At 39.6% G+C, this 23,241-nt stretch overlaps 1 protein-coding gene across 3 annotated transcripts in view; it reads right to left on the bottom strand.

Moving 5' to 3' along the window:
* The window catches only part of HECW2 (HECT, C2 and WW domain containing E3 ubiquitin protein ligase 2), a 404,117-nt gene that overhangs the window by 11,732 nt on the left and 369,144 nt on the right, over nt 1-23,241 (bottom strand). For all 3 annotated transcript variants that reach the window (XM_017869298.1, XM_017869297.1, XM_017869299.1), the window contains 7 exons: nt 17,118-17,270; nt 14,793-14,891; nt 11,213-11,342; nt 9,790-9,936; nt 9,033-9,147; nt 5,682-5,767; nt 4,513-4,625 (listed from right to left, as the gene is read on the bottom strand). In XM_017869298.1, the coding sequence (XP_017724787.1) occupies nt 4,513-4,625; nt 5,682-5,767; nt 9,033-9,147; nt 9,790-9,936; nt 11,213-11,342; nt 14,793-14,891; nt 17,118-17,270 (843 nt within the window). The remainder of the gene's footprint in view (nt 1-4,512; nt 4,626-5,681; nt 5,768-9,032; nt 9,148-9,789; nt 9,937-11,212; nt 11,343-14,792; nt 14,892-17,117; nt 17,271-23,241) is intronic.

Genomic DNA, 23,241 nt, shown 5'->3' on the forward strand with positions numbered 1-23,241 from the left:
CACAGAAATGCAAAATACAGAGCTAACCACCAACCGCGAAGCAGAGGAAGTGCAGTCATGTGCTCAGGCTCTAGGTCTCCATGGAGACACCCTTCTGTCTACATCCTTATTTATCATCTGAGTCTCTAGTCACTTTATAACCACAAGAGAAAGAAAGAGCCATGGATTCAACTTGCACTGGCTGCAGAGACAACCACATATACTTTTATATACTCCTTGACTCATACTGTGAGCAGCACTATCCACTGCTACCACAAAGTGAGGCTAGGAAATCTGAGAAAAGAATGAGACTTACATATGCCTGATTGAAAACTGAAAGGCCCTCCATCATTCTTGTCTAGAAAGACTAAGATTCTCTCCCTCGTTGCTCCGGTTGCCAGGACTGCCCTCATCCTTTACAGCCCCTCCAACCCTCCAGGGCAGAAACTCCCATGCCCAACACAAGCCCATGCCAGACTTCTTAGAGGATTCTTTTTTTTTCTTTTTGAGATGGAGTCTTGCTCTGTAGCCCAGGCTGGAGTGCAGTGTCGCCATCTCGGCTCACTGCAACCTCTGCCTTCTGAGTTCAAGCGATTTTCCTGCCTCCTGAGTAGCTGGGACTACAGGCGTATGCCACCACGCCCGGGTAATTTTTGTAGTTTTAGTAGAGACGGGCTTCACCATGTTAGCCAGGCTGGTCTCAGACTCCTGACCTCAGGCAATCCATCCACCTTGGTGCCTCCCAAAGTGCTGTGAGCCACCGTGCCCAGCCAGGATTCATTTTTTAAGTAAGAAGGACATCTAGCCGTTTTTCTCCCATGTGTACAATGTAAATTTTTTTTTTTTAATTTTGAGTTCAGGAGTACTCATGCAGGTTTGTTATATAGGTAAACTATGTCACTGGGGGTTTGTTTTACAGATTATTTGGTCACCCAGGTATTAAGCCTAGTACTCATTAGTTATTTTTCCTGATCTTCTCCCTCCTCTGACCCTCTACCCTCCATTAGGCCCCAGTGAGTGTTATTTCCCTCTATGTGTCCTTGTGTTCTCATTATTTAGCTCCCGCTTGTGAGAAGATGTAGTATTTGGTTTTCTGTTCCTGCATTAGTCTGCTAAGAATAATGACCTCTAGCTCCATCCATGTTGCTGCAAAGAACATGATCTCATTCTTTTTTATGGCTGCATAGTATTCCATGGTGTATATGTACCATATTTTCTTTATCCAGTCTACCATTGATGGGCATTTTGGTTGATTCTGTGTCTTTGCAATTGTGAATACAGCTACAATGAAGATACACATGCATGTGTCTTATAATAGAATGATTTACATTCCCTTGGGCATATACCCAGTAATGAGATTGCTGGGTTGAATGGTATTTCTGTTTTTAGGTCTTTGAGGAATTGCCACACTGTCTTCCACAATGGTTGAACTAATTTATACTCCCACCAACAGTGTATAAGCATTCTCTTTTCTCTGCAACCTTACCAGCATCTGTTATTTTTTAGTACAATGTCACATTTTAAATGTTAAACATCATTTCACTCATAGGAAAAAGAAATACATTGGAGCTGACCAGCTTGAGACAGACCAGCTCTTCAGCAACTTACACCTATCAAAAATAGCAGAAAAGTGGCTTCAGTGTTTCTGTTCTGATGGTAGGAGAAAAGAACTTGATAATATAAAGGAATCTCTTTAGGCCAGAACCAATTTTACAGATCTTTTTTTACACCTAAGTAATGCCCCACATTTCATTAAGGGTGATGACAATGTTGTCAGTGAAGAAGTTGCTTCTCATGTAACTATACTGTCATGCAATTAAGTTCTTTTAATTTTTTCCCTCCAAATGTACTTTTTTTCCTTTGTGGAGCCAATGTTAATAGTTAAAGTAGTACAGTGGCTTACAAAAGAGTCAGGATAAAAAGTTGAAAAAGAACAAAGTAAACACAGTATTCCTAAGACTTTCATATACATTATCTTACAATTGTCAAAATACTCTGAACATTGTTACTCCTACCTTAGAGGGATGGATCTAGGGTCTTGCTTAGGATGATGTAACTAGTGTGTCACAGGGCTTAGATCTGTGCTCATGCCTGTTAGCTGGGTTACATAAGGTGACTGCAACTCTGAAGCAGAAAAGCCAAGTAACTCTTTCTTCTCATCAGACCCCAAAAGATGGGGATTGTTACAGAGAGGGTATGAAAAGAGGCTGCTTGTTCAACGTGCCTAAGACCAGCTTTATTTGTGCTGTTTTATAATCTGGGTAAAACTAGGAATGTAGAAGCAAACTTAGGTCATAGTGAAGACAGGAAGAAAGGTCAGTGCCTGTTACCCAACTGCGTGTATGCAACAATAATGAAGAACACCACCATTTACAATGAGTTAGCACATGAACTTCCTGGGGCTCCAGGGGGAAGTAGAAATGCAAATCCAGCCTGACCCTCAAGATTCTTCAGCAATCCTTTGGCGTTACTTCTTGCTCAACCCAACCTAATATACCACCTCCTCCCGGCCTGTTACAGATGAGAAAATCAAGGCTCAAAGATGAAGTGATCTCTAAGGTCTCAGAGTTAGCTGGTGGCAGAGGTGGGACTAGAACCTAGGTCTGCTAACTCCTACCCCTGCCCTCTTTCCAATATGCAAACATCCTGCCTGATATGTATTACAGATGATGGTGACAGAAATCACAATGGCAGCTATCACTGACTGGATGCTTACTCATGGCCAGAGACAGTATTAAGTATTTTTCATGAATGATTTCAGATAATCCTCAGAATTTCAAATCCACCAGGTAGATGAGGAAACAGGCTCAGAAAGATTATGCAACGTCACCAAGACCCTGCTGCAGGTAAGTAACAGAGGTGGGACTCAGCCTAGGTCTCTCTGAAGCTAAAGCTCCAGGTCTATATCAGATTGCCTGTCTCTGCCCATCAGGTTTGGTGAAAATTACAGTGATTAAATAAGAACAGTTGACATATCTGCTTATTGTGACACTTTATTCCATATACTTTAGTGGCTTTACAGAAATATATTTCAACAAAAAGGTGACCATTGATCTGCCCTTTCCTTCTTCAATGCAAATTCTTAAAGGGTTTCTCACAGAAGAGTAAAAAGTCTTATTCAGGTAGTCTAAATCTGTTGATTTATGTGTTGAAGGGGAGACAACTCATTATCCAAGCATAAATAAAATGAGCTAGTTCTTCAAATAATGAAATCAAATAATGAATTCCCACATTTGGAAATCAAATATGCCAGGTAATACTTAGGTGTCTGGATGCAGAGCCTGTTCAGACTGTGATGCGTGTGGGGCAGCTGAGGAGGCTCAGGCAAGCCCTTGAGTTGTCATTATTTATCACTCTCTCCATTTGTATTTTCAGCACCCCCTTTTCTCATCTGTTGATGCTGACAATGTAGTTCTTAAGAACTGGCATCTTTCAATTGCTAAGAAGAAAGCTTTGATAACAGATTGCTCAGTTGCTTGTACTTAAAGAAACAGATGACATCTTGGGGTACCTAACATCAGCTTATATAATATAAATAATATCTCTTAATATCACTAATAAAACAGGTTTCTCAAAGTCATCTATACTTAAACTTAGGATAACATCTTGGGGTACCCAACATCATTTAATCTCTCTAGACTATAGTTGTATTATTAGTAAAGTTAGAGGCAATTTCAGCTCCTTTTTACCTCAAAAATGCTACAGTATTACTACTAATTAGATAAAGGAATTCTAAAACAAATTTTCTTCCATTCCTCTTTTGTTCTTCTGCTCCTTTTCTGTTGCTCCAGCTCCAGTTATCTCCACTCAATCTCAAACACTTTTTGTCTTCACAAATACTATCTTACTAGTCCTTTCTTTTCTTTTCCATGTCAGATGGGTAATGTGCAGATGTTGTAATAAGGTTTGAGGGTGGCACATCTCACATATGTGCATGAACACCCAATTATCACACTTACAAACTGCAAAAGGATCAGTCTTTTGCTTTTATTAGCAGCAACAGCAAAGCATTTTTTTCTATTCTAAGGAGATATGTGATCTTACTATGAATGAGAATACAATGCAGAGAGCATGGAATTAAGACATGTATGAGCATTAAGACATGTATGAGACAGGCTAAAGAGATCTAGAGCACATCCACATTATTTAATATTCTTTAGAAACCACAATGGTAATTTTTACTGAAGGGATTCTAAATAGTTGTAAAGTTAAAACTCAAGCTTCTGGAAACACCTAGATTAGAGCCACAATCATAAGCCACAAGCATGATAAGCAACGTCGCTTTACTGATGTTAACAAATGCTTTGCTTTTGTTGTGTTTTGTATTTTAAGATATGGATGTATATATTTTAAGTGTGACCAGAGAGATCTTTTTTCCTTTCATTTAGAAAGGCTATCAGGGAGAAATTCATTCTAGGAGCTTTTCCACTCTCCCAAATTTTTAACATAATAGCAGTAATTAATCAATATATACATAAATGAATGTCTCCACCAAACATTGTGACAGTAAAGAAATGTTATTTTATATTTTACCTGGGAAGAGCAGTGATTTTCCCCCATTTCTCCACACAGAATCTTCTTGGGCCATTACTCCCTCGGAGAGAAGCAAATCCTTCGTAGGGAATGCTGGATGTGCCTGTAACAAACTGTCAACCCAAGAAAACAGAAGGAGAAGGTGAAGCCAGAGACCAACAGCCAGGAAAGGCATCACATCATTCACTGGCAGAGCTCCTGAGGAAGAGCAGGCAGGGAAGTTCTGAAGACAAAACTTCACAGGTGTGGAATAATCACAACACAATTCTGACACAGAGCCAGAAGAGAATACTAAGAAAGAGAATATTGTGCATGATAAAGGGAAAGGAGATGTGGAGGGTTTGTAGAAAATAAAGCACCTGATGCAGCTGACCAGCTCAGAAGCTCAAACCAGGCATATTTCCCACTATAGATGAATAAAGCGGGCATATCAATTAACCTGAGTCTACTCAGCATCAGTTGCTGATCAATGTTGGGTGAATTTCAAAAAGAGAATGTCTGGGCCTGCAATTTTGAGGCCCAGACCCTTAATCCAAAGGAGCTAAGATCTGAAGGAGCTAAGAGTACTTGTAAAGCTCTGCCTGAGCATCCAGAGGCCTCCTTGTGTCTGGTATTTCTTTAGCTGCAACCAACCAGTAATTGTCCTGGATGACCATAAACACCACACACACACACACACACACACACAGACACACACACACAAAACAAGTTAGTTTACCCAATGTTCTTAAATGTCACTGTTTTCTCAAATTTGTGGAAAGTTAGATGAAAGAGAAGAAAGGACTGTTAATCAACTAACTGTATCCCTTTTTAAAGAATTGAAGATCATTTCTTTCTGCTGCTAGGGATGCTGGCCTGCACGTTGGGTACCCTGGGTGCTTCTTGCTGAAGGGACCAAACTGTCCTGAATGCAGATGTTGTTACTGGGATTCTTGGACTGGACTTGACACTTCCCCAAACTCTCATGAAATGCTTTAACTTGGCTAGGGACGTTCTGAATAGCCATGGAGTCACATAACCATGCTATCAGGAGTCTGGAAATGGCGTATCCCATATTTCCAGATAGCCATGGTATGTATTTATGGAGAATACTTAGCAGTTATTAAAAACACACACTTCCAACAATAATCATATCGATATATTCAAAAGATTAAATAATGGCATCTCACCTGTAACAACCTTAGTCGTTGTTCATTGTTGAATCTTTCCACTGCAGCCCAGAACCACCGAATTACAATATGATTGTCATGGTATCCTATCAAACCAATCACAAAAGCCCATGTTACCTTGACTCTTCTATATTAAGCCACCAAGATATGTGACACAAAGAGTCCCCAGACATAAATCATCCTCTTGGATTCTTTCAAAGTTATCTATAATTGGCCTGGTGTGGTGGCTCACGCCTGTAATCCCAGCACTTTGGGAGGCCAAGGAAGGTGGATCACGAGGTCAGGAGATCGAGACCATCCCCATCTTGGCTAACACGATGAAAATACAAAAAATTAGCCAGGCGTGGTGGCGGACACCTATAGTCCCAGCTACTCGGGAGGTTGAGGCAGGAGAATGGCGTGAACCCAGGAGGCGGAGCTTGCAGTGAGGCGAGATTGCACCACTGCACCCCAGCCTGGGTGACAGAGCAAGACTCCCTCTCAAAAAACAAAACGAAAACAAAACAAAAGTTGTCTCTAACTTTAAGACTAAGGAATAACACTGTATATATGATCATATGAGTGTCAAAAGTTAAACCAAACAACACTAAGTGAAACCAAGAGGTCTCTGTTTTCATTTAGTGGTCACTAAGTGAAACTAGTAAAGAGAAGAACAACAAATGAGTTATTTTAACCATATCATTTCTGTAAAATACAACAGTTGTTACTGGAAATACTTAACTCTTTCGATCATTCACATAAGAAATAATTTTCAAATACCTCTATGCCAAGCACTGTACTAAGGTTGGGGCATAATGGCAAAGAAAACAGACCCTTCCAGGGCTTCTGGCAGAGGGGAGACACATTAATCAAATAATTTATACAAACAAGTACATAATTGCAAGCTCTCTTAAAAGCTATATATAATATTCATATTTTAAAACCAAACTAGTTTCACATTGATTTACTAATAAAAAGGGAAAAGTGACCTTTAGTTTCCTAAATAAATCCTAAATAATCACCAACTTAATTTTACTTTTATTCCATACTTCAGTAGAATTTAAGAAAATGTCAAAGGAATCACCTCATGGGCAGTGGTGGTGGATTCCAAAAACCTTTCAGTGAAAAAAAAATTAAATTCAGAGAAAAGGCTAACAAGGATTTAGTGATTCAAACCAATGAATAGACGTAGTTAATGGGTACTGAGTTAGTAGTCCAGAACAGAAGGTGGGTAGAAATTATTTTAATCCAAAATTTTCCTCCCATTTCAGTAGTTGTAGGATTTGGGAGGAATCTCACCTTACTGTTTACCATTTCAGTGATGTTTAGTCCCCTTTGGAGAAAAAAAGGATCTAAGGGAAGGGTGATCAAAACTGGATTGGACATGGGGACACATGGGCCATGCCCAGAGTTTGGTGAAGACTAGCAATTTGGTACTCAGCAAATAGTTTATCATCTACAAAAGAAATGCACTGGCTCTTTGTAGCTTTAAAGTTTTTTGACCTTACGAATTAGCCCTTTTCTGCTTCCATTTTGCTATTTGTGCCAAACCTTTTGGAGGAGGAAGAGTGAATGTGTCTCATCATATTCTCTCCTAGCAGCTGGTGTGTGAACATATGGCAGGTGGCAGCCACAGAGCTGCTTCTTTACTCAGTGCCAAGTAGCTGGGTGAGCAAACATGGCAGCTGAGGTTCTCAGAATTTTTCTGCCCCCTCCCAAAGATTTCATTTGATAAGATTTACAATAACCATATAAATATGTCCTTGATTAATCAGATTTAGTGAATAAGATTGTATACCATGGAAAAACAAAAATGGTTGATTCTATTAATGCATTGCTATTAGAATCTCCTGGGTCCAGGCGCGGTGGCTTAAGCATGTAATCCCAGCACTTTGGCAGGCTGAGCCAGGTCATCGCTTGAGGCCAGGAATTCGAGACCAGCCTGGCTAACATGGTGAAACCCCATCTCTACCAAAAATACAAAAATTAGCCAGGTATGGTGGCTCACGCCCTCTGTCTTAAAAAAAAAAAAAAAAAGAATCATCTCCTGGAAGGAAGGAATGAGCTAATAATATTTATGGTAAAATATAACTTACGTAGCATGTCAGAGAAATTGTGCTCTCAGTAAAAATCGATGGGTTAACAAAGCTATAATAACCAAAGAGATATATGGGTTATACATGGGGCCAATTAGAAAAGACTTATTTCAGCAATTGGACTTCAGAAATAGCAGCAATGGAAACTGCAATTAAATACAGCCTTTCAGATTAAATGTGTAAGCAAGGCCAGCCTGTGGTGCAGGGATGAGCTGGAAAAGGCAAGCACAGGCATAACCAAAAGCAATTTAGCAAATGTTAAGGCATTTTTTTACTCCAAACTTTTAAAACTACTTTTTTAAAAAAAATCTCTGCTTCAACTTAGAGATAACTAGAGAACTGTTCAGCTCTCAATTTACTCTGCTAAGTGATTAATTCAGTGATGTGAAGTTTGTAGTCTTCATTCTCCAAGTTCAGAACTACTTCTAATCTCTTACACTGAGAGTTAAAAAAGAAAACCCAAACCAGAAAATAACTGGTATTTGTCAGGAATTTCTGAAGGCTTTCTAACATGGTGATAAATTTCAGAACATGTATTCTTTGCTTAAAATCATTTAATAAAACCTTAACTCTGGGTTACCATCAGGTCCCTTGCAAAGTATTAGTTTAACACTCAAATTTCAATGGGTTTGGTCCCAGTTACGAATTGATAATTTGTACTAATCTGCAGAAAGGTCACTTTTAAAGCTTCCCATTTTGTGAAGTGTCAGATAGTGCAGTTTTTAACTAATCTTACTACAGTCTTCTTTTCACTTGAAATTCATGCTTGAATTTAGAACTTCTCCAATAATGTCATATTTTGGGAACTGTGTCTTATTCCATTCAAGTATTCTGACTATGAATGATAACTGATAAGGAGCGTAGTGAATGGTGGAAGAACTGTGCTGATTGGGAACCTCAAAGGGTGTGCTTCTTTAAGTTTTAGAAACAAAATGGAATAGGTGGAGTTTGACCAGCTGGATGTTAGCATCCTGGTGCTTCACTGGCAACACCATAAAGTAATTAATTAGTGTTCTTATGGTCACATTTCTTCACCAACAATTAAGAGTTATGACATCCTTTGATGCTGTGTAAACAGTCCTTCTCCCATCTGACAGATGAGGTAACTAGGAAAAGAAGAGAATGTACCTTGCCCAAGGTCTCAAGGGAGCCTGCAATCAGACCTATGATTAGAGTCCAAGTGCTGTTGCCTGTCCTATATTCAGTTGGCAAGCTGAACCAATGCCTTCCTTTAATCTGAAATTTAAAATCTAGCCATCTAGAAATCAAATTTCACCTCCTCTATATTCTGTGTTGTTTCTCCAATCACTTAGGTCTATTTCAGCTGTGCCTGCGATGACCAGTTCCAGTTCTCTTGCATCAAAAACAGATACCAGCCTGGCATCCACCACCTGTGGAATAAAAAGAGTACAAGGCATGGCTTAGGAACCTGGAGAAAATATCAGCTATAATTAAGTCTTAGAAAAGGGGACACATGGATTTTCAGGAATAATATGTGTGTACCTTGTGTTGGCACTTGAAAACCTGTAAAGCTCCCTACAAATATAAGGCATTCTTTAGTATAAGGTTGATGAGATTTGCCTCGACAGAATTTTTGTTTTATAATTGACTGCTGATTAATCTAGGTCCCATCCACCTTTAGGAAAATACCTAGTATTTCTACAGAAAAAGCCACACACAATACATGCCAACTTATTCTGACCTCAGATATAATTATTTCACATAGCAAGCATGAGATTTGATTACCCGTATCTAAGCATAAGATGCATGGCTTAAATGTTACTAGTGGTCATTAAATCAACAAATGCTACTTGAGTTCAGTCCATAACATTTATTTCAGTGATCTCTCGTAACAGTGAGTTAAGCTTCTTTTGGTGCTCTTGAAACATAAGGGAAAAAATATTGAACCTTTCACATGGAGAGAGCAACAGTAAATACAGCAGAAATAGTCTACACATGTAAAGTACGATAAGATGGATTGTGGCATCATTGATATCAGACTGCAAACTCCTCCTATTGCTAATTGTCTTTACCTCATAGAAGCCACGCACTAAACTCTCTGTTTGTTGTACAACACCCCTCTCAATCCTCCACTTCACCATCCTCTCGATGTACTCCTTCTTGTTCTTCTCTGTAACTGGGATATTGGCACCCCCAGGCTTTAATTCTCGTTCAGTTATCTGAGATTAAAAAATAAAAAGAATGACTATAAAGCAATACTCTTAATGTTATAAGAACATTACTAGCAGTGAGCTGAAATCAGCCAGCTACCTGTCCCCAGCCCTGCCCTAGGCACATCCCACAAGCTGGCAGTGAGGCCCCAGGCACTCATGGAGCACATGCACTCAGGAAAAACTAGGCATTGAGCTGGTGCTTGAAAGCTTTGGTGATTTATATATATATATATATTGCTGGTACTACAGGTTAAGTTTTAAAATGCAGACGAATTGGCTTCAGATACCAGCCTGCTACTATTTGAATGTTTGACAAAACCCATTTTCACAAATTTCTCAGAATTGACTATATCTAGAGTAAAGAATTACTTTAAAGAAGCAGAATTACACTCAAGTGAATGTTAAATTGAGAACTTTTTCAAAACACATAGAAATCAGAAAAGCAGCTAAAGATTAATGCCTAAATAAGAATATTACTTATAAACTAGTATATAATTTCTGGAAGAAATGTTTTCCCTACTCTTCCACCAATTATTGAAAAAAAAATCAATATATTCTGTTTTTAAGTCTTCCCCAAAACATTGTGTATGTTCCCTTAGCTTCAAAAAAATCAATTTTGGTTCTTTTTTTCTTTTCTTTTCTTTTTTGAGATAGGGTCTCACTCTTGTCCCCCAGGCTAGAGTGCAGTGGCATGATCCAGGCTCACTGCAGCCTCAACCTCCCCAGCTCAGGTGACCTTCCCACCTTGGCCTCCTGAGTAGCTGGGACTACAGGTGTGTGCCACCACACCTGGCTAATTTTTGTATTTTTTGTAGAGACAGGGTTTCACCATGTTGCCTAGGCTGGTCCTGAACTTCTAGGCTCAACTGATCCTCCCGTCTTGGCCTCCCAAAGTGCTGGGATTATAGACATGAGCCACCGTGCCCAGCCACCATTCTATAAATGGAATTAAAACATTCCATAGCGTGGACTTCAAAAAAACTGCATTCTATATAAGGTAAATTCTCATATTTTAGGGGATATTTTAGTTGGAAATAAAAAGAAGATTGCTTACAACATAAAAGGTTATCACCATCTGTAATTTACAGCATCTTAATCTGCAGCTGACATTAATTCTAACCTTTGTAACCTGCGATTATTATAACTGTGTGTGATCTGGAGTTTAAATCACCCAATAAACCACAAATAAATAAGCATCTGATCTTAGCCATGGAGTTAATTCTTCACTCGTCAATAGCCTTCAGTTACCACACTTAGGCACCAGGTGTGCAGATACACACACCTGCCCAAATACTTCTTCGTTCACAGTGAACGTGAGGTCTAGGATGTCATGGATATCATTGTCTTTCATCCACTGCAGGCTCTGATGGAACTCTTCATCAAGGTATTCTAGATCACTCAGGTCACATAGACTAAGATGACAAACAGAAACAAATATGTAGGCATGGCTATTAGCAAAAACCCACATTAATAAGGAAAGAAACTAAGAATTAAAGAGAAGAACAAGAGCCACTACATGGGCAGTGATTTCTGGAATGTTCTTAGTCCAAGTCCAGTAATTAAACCAGTGAAATAATTCAGAAATTTGTTATAAAATTAGAAAGTCCTAAATATATAATATGCCACAGGAATCATTCAGCCTGCGTCTTTCTTTATAGACACAGAACTGGAGGTGCAAAGAATGAATGCCATCTGCACAGTCATCCATCATCAATGCCAGATCAGGAACTGGCACTCGGTTGACAACTGGGATCTAGTATTCTTTCTGGCTATATTATGCTACCTTAAAATACTGTTATCTTAATTTGAAATAATTTATATATTTCTATAGTATATTTTAACTTTGTTTTTTGTTGAAAGACATGATTTTTATTTTATTTAATATTTATTTTACTTTATTATTTTGTTTTTTTATTAAAGACATGATTCATGTTCACATACATTCCCTTTTTCTTCATGGTTCTTATTCTGAAAACAGTAAGCCACAGAACCTGTCTTCAATCTGTATTTCTCCCCCACATTTTTTAATTGCAGAGAAAGAGTCTACATGAGGTATAGTTACTGTTCCATGGCCCTGTTGTACAGTGGTAGTCATCAATTTGCCATAGCTGTTTTGAAATTTCACTCCCCTAAGCCCAATTTCAAGGGCCACTTTTTTTCAGTTCAATCTGAACATTCATTAGGCATCAAGTATGTACCAGATATCTGAATAGCTACTTGATGAATAGTCACTACCCTCAGGAGCTGATGGGCTAACTGGGAAGCCAGGTACACAAATAGATAAGTTAATACAAAGTGATAAGTGATAACATAAGATTGGTAACATTTAAAATTCATGTACTTTTTAAATGTATGTCACATTTCCATTTAACAAAAGAAGGTAGGGACAGGGATTTAGCTGTCAGAGCACACATGAGGGCCATTTTCTTTGACTGAGAGATTCAGGAAAAGCTTTTTGCAGAAGATGATGCCTACATTAAATCTTTCAGGATGTTTAAAAGCAAGAGAGGTAAAAAGGAATAACTAAAGGAGGAGAAGGGGAAAGAGAAAGGAGAGAGAATAACATGAACAAAATACAAAGGCATGGAAGTGTACAGAGAACTCCAAGCATATCAGCAGTTTGAGAGAGTTAACCTCAAGACAGAATTTTTAGAGAACGAGGCCAGCAAGGCAGCAGGCCTTAATGTCATCCTAAGGAGACTAGTGATTCACAACTACCAAAAGATTTTAAGACAGGGCATGACATGATCAGAAGTGAAATGTGAATTATAAACCCATAAACTTCCAGCTCCTCTGGAAGTCCCAGTGTGAGGGATTATTTAAAATGGGGTGGGATGAGGGGCGGTTATCATTAGAGGGTAGAGACCAATGAATAGACCTCTACAATAATATGGCCAAAATAAGATAAGGGCTCTAACTAGGGCTGGGCTATTAAGGTTGGAGAGAAGAAAATCAATTTGAAAATCATTTAGGAGGCAAACATGTAGCAATCATGGAATAGTTTTATTGGGGGAGTATAAAGAAGGATATCTAAAATGGGGGTGACAAATGAACTCATGTCAAAAGTAACTATAATTAATTGCCAAGCTTGAGCACTATCCGTTAAAAAGATTTCTAAGACCACAACGAGTTCAGTGGGAAAAAGTACCACAGGTGATTTGTGAACTCTACCCTGGGAATGATGGGGTAGAGCAGAGATGGTGAAGAGTAGAACATGTACTGTGTATTTGTCATCACTGTTTAAGGGTGACTCCCAATTTCTGACCAGAGTGGCCTGAGAATAGTGGCACTATTAACTGTAACAGGGCCTGTGGGAGAAGGTATACTTTTAGGTAGGGAAACTTGATGAGCTTAGTCTTAACCATGTTGATTCTGAAGTCCTTGTAAGACATCCGAGTGGAGTCTGGTGGACTGTTGAGCATGTGAGGCTACACCTTAAGGGAGATCAAGACTGAGAGTACAGATTTGAGAATCAGAGGAGGTAAGACAGGCAAAGAAATTCCCCCATGAGAGCATACTGAGTGAGAAAAGCAGGGGCCCAATGACAGAAGCTTCAGGTATACCAAGGGTTAAGGGCAAATCAGAAGAGGGGCTCATGAAGAAGACAGAAAAGTTAAAAAAAAAAAAAAAAAGAGCCCGCACAGTACAGTGTCATAGATGCCAGCTCTGGAGAAAGGACCCAGGAATAAATGGTGGTGGGGGTAGGTGGTACACAGTGTCAGAAGCAGCAGCATGATCCAATAAGATACAGACTAACCAGTATTCTTTAAATGCCTCCACAGGTTTTCAGGTGGGAAGGAAACCAGGCTGAAGTGTGTTGAGGGTGTGAATTTGAGGTAAGTGTAGAGAGTCAGTAGAGACTAGTCTTTTAGGAAGCTTAAATGAGAAGATAAGAGATAAGGCAATGAAATGGGAAGATGCAAAGTGGCCACAAAGAACCAAAGAGACACAAAATGGCACCTGTTTCCCAGTGCTACAGCTGTGAAGACACTGAAAGACAGGAATGGAAAAGTCTTTCTACTGACCCTCCCAGGGGCCCACAAGAAGCATTTTGTTTGCTTTCATTTGAGGTCTAGGCTTCCATTTTACAGTAAGCAGGTATGTGGCCTCAGTTAGGGAATGGGCTAGACAGAGCCAAGTGAGAATTCAGTGAGCTCTCATTGCAGATTTGAGCTACTATCCCACAGACAGTTGCCTTCTGTTCAGCCTTGTAAATGGCTGCTGATTATAGGACAGAAACAATTAGCCCTATATTTTACAATAATCGCAATCTTTCATTAACAATGAAGAACAAGTTCTGTGAATCCTGAATTTTCATTTTCCATAATAAATTACTAAGGTCATAGAGAAAGTTTAAGAAACATATGGCACTGTCCATCCCTGACAAACAAATAAAAAATAAAACCAAAACAAAGGAAAACGAAGATTTGAATGAGGAATAAGCATTTGAAAATTTACATCAAGCCAAATACAAAATGTATCTCATAAAGGAGAGGGGGCTGTGGTCACTAAGACTAACCCACAACTATTCTATTAATAATCTGCATTAACACCACAGGAATTCCAGGGCTGCGTTTGAAGTACAATTGTTTTAAAGAAACATGTGCTGCAACAAATGAGAATAGATTTTGGGGATAGAGCAAAACTAAAACTCTGGGGGCTGAATAGGTCAGAGGCAGGAAAAACACAGTAATCGTATTTGAAATTGTATTAGTTTCAGAAATCTAAACCACTATTAGGTTTAATAACAACAGATTTGAGATTGTGAACAGATAAACAATGACTTTGACAGAAGAATTTTTTCAATAAAGTAAATACTGTATTTTACATGCTAATTACACAAGTGATAAAAATATTCTTACATTCTGAGAAGAGCCTTATAAAAGGGCCGTGTGAAGAAGGCATCCAACAAATATTGGTGTATTAGTGCAAGACCAAGGATCCTACCACTGAATCGGAACCTGTGAAGGAAATGCATGAGATGGCTTACACGTCATGGAGCAGTTTCTAGGTGGTTCCATATGCTTTCTAGAATGCCTTCCAGCTCTAACCATCTAAATTTTTCCAGTATTAATTGCCTACTAGGTCGTGAGAGTTTGTATGCACCATGGGCTGTGTCTTCATCAGGCCAGTGATATAGTTTGTATACTTGTCCCTGCCCAAATGTCATGTTAAATTGCAATCCCCATTGCTGGGGGTGGGACCTGGTGGGAGGTGTTTGGATCATGGAGGCTGATCTCTTATGGCTTGGTGCTATCTTCGTGATAGTGAGTTCTCATGAAATCTGGTCATATAAAAGTGTGTGGCACCTCCCCCCAACTTTCCCTCTCTCTCTCTCTCCTGCTTTTGTCATACGATGTGCCTGCTTCCCCTTTGCCTTCCACCATGATTAAAAAAGCTCCCTGAGACCATCCCCAAAGCCCAGCGATTTGGGTACTATGCTTCCTGTACAGCCTGCAGAATCATGAGTCAATTAAACCTCTTTTCTTTATAAATTACCAGTCTCAGGTATTTCTTTATAGCAATGCAAGAATGGACTAATACAGCCAGTAATTCGTACCTACTTGCTGAAGAATCAGTTTCCCTCATATTTAGAGACCCTGCTCCACCTTCACTCCATGTCAGCAATGTAGCACCCCACATTCATGAATCCCTTGTGAGCATTTCAGTGACATTTCCCCAAACCAATTCTCAGAGATGTTGACAGATGAGACCTCTGGAAGTGGGGAAAATGCTATCCCCTTCTAGTGTGTATGCATGAATATTAGCAGGATTTCTCTAACACAAACTCAGTAGCAATTCTCTTCTGAGGAAAGGCCCAGTCTCAGATCAAGAAAGTTCCTATCTCTATTCTCTATCAAGCCCCATTCCTGATATTTTCACCATTCAAGAATTATGCACATGGACATTTGGGGGGGTTTCTTCTGGGACATTCTGTTCTCTAAAATGTCAAGGCTCAATTCTATTCTGAATCACTTTGGAAACTTTATTAAACATATTTGTTATGACTGGATTTGCTGCCTGAGATGCAAACTTACTTTCTCTTTCAAAAGGGTTCAAGTTTCTAGCTCTTTGAAAGTCTGATGCCTTCCAAAAGTGTAAATCCATACTGAGTTCGTACTGTAAGTTTGTAATTTTAGTATTAGGCAGCCATTTTAAGAACAATGTCCAGCAGTATGGTTCCTCTTTATTTCCATTTATTTAGCACAACTGTAATAGTCACAGTTAGAAGGAGGACTCCAAATTGCAGCTAAACAGATGTTAATTTGAAGAGTAAGTCCTAAAAGATAATGCCCTCTACCCACCAATATTAATCTCATGATTCAAATTCGCTTTTTCCATGAATTCTGCTCATATTCTTTCCTTTGTTGCTATCAGGGAAAATGAACAGGAACAAACAAACAGGGGTTATACAAATATTTAAAGTCTATAAACGCAGAGATTTAAAAAAGATGTAAGGACATTTGGAAAGAGTGCAATTTGGGATTTTCAGCATAAACAATCTTCAGATGGGAATCCTAAATCAGTTTCCTTGATTTTGTGTGAGAAATTAGGAAAGAGGGAGGCAACACCTGGTTACAAACTTCAAATGGCTAATACAGTAAGTGGCCACTGCTTGTGATTCCCCACTCCTGCCCTTCTACCGTCAATGCCGCCAGGTCACCCCACCAGCCCCACTGCCCTCTAGAGCACCATCATCGCCACAGTTGAGAGTCAGAGCCCCAACCAGAGTTTCAGCTGCCCCATCTTCTCCTCCCATGGCAGCCACTTCCCCGAGGGCTGCTCTAGAAGCTGTCTGATCTTTGGATCAGGCCTTCCCCTCCTCACCCCCACCTCAGCTTAGAGCTCACAGGCACCCACAGGTACAGCGAGGAATACAGGGATCTCACCAGGAACTCATCATCTTTCTCTTGCAATGGGAAATAACCTTTTGAATTCTACCCAACTCATTTAAATCGATCTCATGGAACAGATCAATTCCCAGCTATCAACAGATCTAGTCCTAGCTTGGAGACCGCCTATATATTTAAATTTGACAATAAAAACAAGAGTCAAATGAGGTATTTAACTGAAAATATGATTTTGCCCAAGGGAAATAATGTTTTAATGTTTAAATGTGGGTTCTATAGAAAAACAAATATCATAGAAAATCGCCTGAAGAAAAGTGTTGGGGAAAAAATACTTACCATTCATGGTGATTGTCTACAAAAGCAGACATAGGACTTATTTGTACTGTGTATGTGTCATTGGCTGAATATTCAAATAAGCCATAATATGGGTTAAAGAGTTCTCTGGATACCAGGAAGAAAAACTCTCTGGAAGGCCCACTGTAATCCAGCCTGTAACAAAATCCACAAAAGAACAATCTGTTACTTTTTTTCTAGATATTGGGCACTTTTTCTCCAGAGCTCAAGTTTCCATAGGATGCTCATTACAAATCTAATTGTCCACATGCCAGAGCTGTCCAAAACAAACTGAATGATCATAGTTTCTGATCTCATTGTGTCTTGATCCAGATTAGTAAAATGGACATTTATGTGGAGCACACCTAAAACCAGGCCACACATCATCAACAGGCATACAACAGGCAATATTCTAATACATACAATAGGCAATCTGCTAATATTTTGATTATGTAAATATGTATAAAGAGGTAAACCTTTCAAATTTCAGGAGCAAGCTTATACAAAAAGGAAGCACAATGAGAAAGCTTCATTTAAACAGGGTAAAACCAGGGGGAATCAGATACATATGCTCACAGGACACGGAGTCCTCATGGATGTCTGAAACATTTTTAAATGGGAGAAGAAAGATACTTCCGTGAATTCGAGATAAGACATTACAGATACAAGTCCCCTTAGGGAGATCAGTAGCAAAAAATGGAGTGATAGGGTGCAAATGGAAACTTGAAATGGTAAAACACCAAGGAAAACTACAGACAAGAAAAATGAGGGTGCCTAAAGCTTCCTAAGGAAGGCGTTTGGAGAAAGAGGCGGAGACTCTAACACCCGAGCTACAGTATAAATTCTGCTTTACTCACAAAGATGTCAGGGTCAAATTGAAGTATAAGAAAAGATTGTGTGAGGTCTGAGGAATGACAAGTGGCCAAAAATGACGAGAGTAAAAAACGCAAAGTAAGGAGGAGTTTGCAGTAAAGCAATGTGATGTGCTAAATTTAAAATGAAAAATATAAAGTACATCGACCCTATGGATAAAAAGTATACACGTGGGCTCAAAGATAGGGAAGGAATGCTGAAAAGGGAATGAAGGCAACTGAGAAGCTGGGGTGGAGGAGGGATTGTGAAAGACTTTTCTTCTCCTTCTTCCTCTTTTCTCTATCTTATTTTTTCTTCTTTTTGAATTTTTTTCTGTGGGTATCATTGCATTTTTTTAATGAAAAAAAATCTGAGTCTTGTTCAGTGATAGGACTGTGTGATGGAGAAAAAAATGGATCCTAGGCCGGGCATGTTGGCTCATGCCTGTAATCACAGCATTTTGGGAAGCCAAAGCAGGAAGATTCATTGAGTCAAGGAGTTTGAGATAAGCCTGGGCAACATAGTGACACGGTGAGACTCCTGTCTCTACAAAAAATAAGAAAAAATTAGCCAGGTGTGATGGCATGTGCCGGTAGTCCTAGCTACTTGGGAGGCTGAGGCAGGAGCATCTCTTAAGCCCAAGAGTTTGAGGCTGCATGAGCTATGATGACATCACTGCACTCCAGCCCCGGTGATGGAGAAAGAACAACAGCAACAAAAAGGATACTATAGGCAGAATATAAATAAAAATGGTTTACACAGAACAGACTTCAACTATTCATACTACTTTCCCAATTTTGTTATATCTGAATATATATGTACTATTATTAATTTAATATTTTTCATTAAATCAACTTTAGATCTATTTGCTTTTTTAATAGAACTTTGTCTTACACAATCTTTATAAAGTTTTGATGTGCTAACTCTATTGTTTCCCAATATACCTTAAAATGAATACATGAATATTAAAATAAAAAACATCAGTCTTTGTAGTAGCTAAAATCATTTCACACATCACCAGTGGTATTAAAATCCTCACACCCATACTGTGCTGAAAGGAACTTTTGTGTAAAGAAAAATGCAAACAGCAGACTCCCAGGGCCAGAGAGGCTGTAGGTGACACAATGGACCTGCCCTCTGGGGCGGCTGAATATAACATGCTAATAGGTGGCTCCCAGGATCGGTGGGACCATCCTCAGGTTACTCTGAGGACTCCCAAAGCAGTAAGTACCCTGGCTGCCTCCTCAGTGCAGGGTGCACAGACTACCTGTCCCTCCTTATGCTGTGACGAAGGCGGCCTTTGTGGCTTCCTCCCGTTGACCTACTTCTGGCCTGTGACACCGCCAGGAACAAGTAGAATACTTCTTCCACTTGAACGTTCTTTACATACTCAGAGACTTTCTTTCAACAAAAGTCTGTGTGCTGATTACATATGGGGTGCTAATCTAGATCCTAAAGATGTAAAATGCTTTGAAAGTCATCTTCCATGAGAGCTCTAGGTTTAGCAGTTTCTGTCTCCTGGTCTCGGCCTCCTTCTCTCCCTTTCCCACTCCTCAGCATGGCCACTTCCTTCAACCTTCTCTCAGGGCAGGGTGGGAATTCCCTCTCTACCCTGGTGTCAGTAAAGACTTGATGGTAACACTCCAGGTGAGGTCTTCTCAGCACAGAGCTTAGAAAGTCCTTGACACTTTTCTCCAGCGATGCTGGTTTAACTTATCCTGCCTTTGGGGCAACCACTTTACTTTGTTGACTTACAAGGTGCTAGTCATCAGCTAAAGCTCCAAACCTTTCATGTATGCTGCTTTAACCCAGGACTCCCCCATCCTGTCTGCATGTAGCTGCATCTTTTAAAAGCCTTAGTACGGCCGGGTGTCATGGCTCACGCCTGTAATCCCAACACTTTGGGAGGCTGAGGCAGGTGGATCACGAGGTCAGGAGATTGAGACCATCCTGGTCAACATGGTGAAACCCCGTCTCTACCAAAAATACAAAAAATTAGCCGGGTGTGGTGGCAGACGCCTGTATCCCAGCTACTTGGGAGGATGAGGCAGGAGAATGGTGTGAACCCGGGAGGTGGAGCTTGCAGTGAGCTGAGATTGTGCCACTGCACTCCAGCCTGGGCGACACTGCGGGAGACTCCATCTCAAAAAAAAAAAAAAAAAATCTAGCTTACAATATCCTAGGGTGTACGCAACCTCAAGGAGTGGGTAGACTACTAAGTGTGAGGCACAGAGTGAGCACCACTCAGCTATGGTCATTCTCTGTGAGGCTTTCAGACACAATAAAGCATACAATGGATAAGGTCAGAGACAGCTGAAACATGAGGCAAATACTTCAGGAGTCAGTTTTCTTACAGACAACTGGTAAAAGTAAAATAGGATTTGCCTGCTTAAAATTAAACTGTGGCATTCAGTTAGAAGTATCACGGTTTCTTTAAGCTTTAACTCTGAGTATTTTAATAATACTACACTTACAAAGTGCATTACAATTATCTGTATATGTGCCTGCCTCCCCTATACATACGTACTAGTCTATAACTACACTGGGGGCAGGGACCATGTTTTACTCATTTTTATATCCGTACCTAGCCTGATACACAGTGGGGGCTCAATATATATTGTTGAATCAATGAGTGGAGCTCTTTGATGCTTTCTGAAGAAAATCAACGTTGCTTCCATTGTTATTTGGTATCTAGCAGATTTGCACATTTGCCTTTGAGTGGTACATTGATTCAATGACATGAACAGGTTATACCAATCCCTAAAAGATTGCTCAATTTGAAAACATTGTCAGAAATCAACAAGTAAATTATGCTTAGGAAGTTTAATATGTAAAATCTTCTCATGTGGTAAAGTTTGCTAAAACAACAAAGACTGACCTCACTGATTAGTTCCCTTTTTATGATAATAGCTGAATCTGGCTGAAGATGAGATGAATGTTCCCTGAGGCATTAAACTGAAAAGGCAAAGTCTTGTTTTCCCAAGCAAAAACAAAGCTAATAGTTCCTCTAGGAGAAAATGTATCTTCAACTGGTCAAGTTTTTATCTGCTGACTTTTAACTCTAGAAGCACTGATGGAGTCACCTCTAAAGGCAAAACAGTCTTAAACTTTGATGTGATTATAATCCAAAGCCTAGAACTGCCTATCTGAGAGCAGGTTGTAGATTACAATTTATAAATAAGCCTGGCTAATTCAGTAAAACATGTCACAGCAGGGTACATCATGCCTTTGCTTCCTTTAATGTCCTAGCAACCTCTTTCATATAAATAGTTAATATGACTCATATCACAAGGATTGTCTATTACATTCCTGTTTTGCCAGTTAGGTTGGTTCCACAGCTAAAGGCTTGGCACGGAAATGTAAAAACTCTGGACAACGGGTGTGTAGCCGCACAACAGCTGCATCTGAGGGCATTTCCGAATAAGAACAGATGTCTCCAGAGGGTGGCCATGTAGTCTGGAGCCCTAAGTGCTGATAGAGCATTTTAAACATCATCACATGGCTCGGATGGCACTCCACCCAAGTTGTCAGTGGCACCCAAAATTTGTTAAAATAACAAATTTTATTATCTCATTCTTTATTTTCAACTAAGAATTACTGAAAACTAAGTGTTCTAATGAAAGCAGACTATAAAATGAAAGAAGATGATGGCCTTGGGAAGTCACACCATCACTTCCTTCAAGTTGGTTCAGGCGCACATGGCCTACACACCTTCTGATTCACTCTTAGATATTTATAGTAGCAAGGAGTTAGTTCTTGAGCCAATTAAGAAAGCCTGGTGGGTGAGTAAGGAAGTTTGATATGATAAACAAAGTCTTACCAGGTGCTACCAAACCAAAGCCTACATACAGAAGCACCCTTCTTTAGAAAGGTTTGGGTAATTTAGGTTATCCTGCAAATGTCTCTTTTTGGAAGAAAAAAAAAAGCAAGACCATAAACTGTACCTTGAAGCTTCACAGATTTCTGAGAAATTAATGACCAAGCTCAGGGCCTCAAATGGCTTCTAGTGAGGATCTGATCAGTCATATGTAAGAACTGGCTGGTTACTTTATAAGCAGAGACTGAAGAAAACTCTTTCAGATCTCATCTTCCCTAGTTGCTTTCATTTGCCTGTCTCAGGGGGTTACAGAAAGCTCAAAAGGAAGATATTACAGGAAGTTCTTAAACTTCCAAACGAAAACTGCTTGTACACATCTCCTCCCTAGTCAAAGTGTGGCTCTGTAAGACATGATTGATGTCATATTGATGGCACCTCACACATAATAAACTCATTCTTTCTTTAAGAAAGGTGCCTTTTACAGGGTTGGCTATGAAGAAAAAGAGGCAGGGCAATCACAGTGTAAACCTCCTCTCTTTATCCAGGTCACTTTTTCTTTAATGTTTTGGGTATTAAGAAGTTAGTGGCCCCACGCCTTATCAGAACACAACAGTCTAATCCAGTTTTTTTTTTTTTTTTTTTTTAAAGAGACAGGGTGACAGGGTTTTGCTGTGTTACCCAGGCTGGAGTACAGTGGCACAATCGTAGCTCACTGTAACCTTGAGCTCCTGGACTCAAGTGATCCTCCCGCCTCAGCCTCCCAAGTGTCTAGGACTATAGGCACAAGCCATCACACCTAGCTAATTTTTTATTTTTTTTTATAGAAACGGGGTCTCACTATGTTGCCCAATCTAGTCTGGAACTCCTCACCTCAAGCAATCCTCCTACCTTGGCCTCCCAAAGTGCTGGGATTATAGGTATGAGCCACCATGCCTAGCATCTAGGTAACTTTTTAAATCATATAACCTTTAGTTGCTAGGACTTTTAATTCAAAAGAAAATAATACACTGGAGAATGTGTAATATAATAATCCAGCTGGAAAATACGTAGAATAATTCACTAAAGAATATGTAGTATTTCATTGACCTCAACTCTAAAGAAGCAACTTCTAGGTAGACTGATGCCCAGCAGAAATAGGCAACCCCTGTACGCAATTTCACACCACATTCAGTCAAGATGACTCAGTTTTCAGTCACTCCACCACAGCTGATCTCCCTTCCCCACAACTTTGCAAAGGCAGATAACCAGATTAAGTTGTGTGGAAATTTTCATGACTAAAGCAAAACCTCCAGCTCTAACCAAATTAAATCACTAGTTACAAGACAGTGCTTAGAAACTACCTACTTTTTGTAAAAAGCCAAAGCATAATACAAAATGTGATCTTAGTTGATGATGAACTAACCAACTAATGTATTTGTATTTATAGACTCTAGGATTTTTTTTTTTTTTTTTTTTTTT

The sequence above is a fragment of the Rhinopithecus bieti genome, unplaced genomic scaffold (assembly GCF_001698545.2).
Source record: "Rhinopithecus bieti isolate Rb0 unplaced genomic scaffold, ASM169854v2 scaffold_2572, whole genome shotgun sequence".
Classification (NCBI taxonomy): domain Eukaryota; kingdom Metazoa; phylum Chordata; class Mammalia; order Primates; family Cercopithecidae; genus Rhinopithecus; species Rhinopithecus bieti.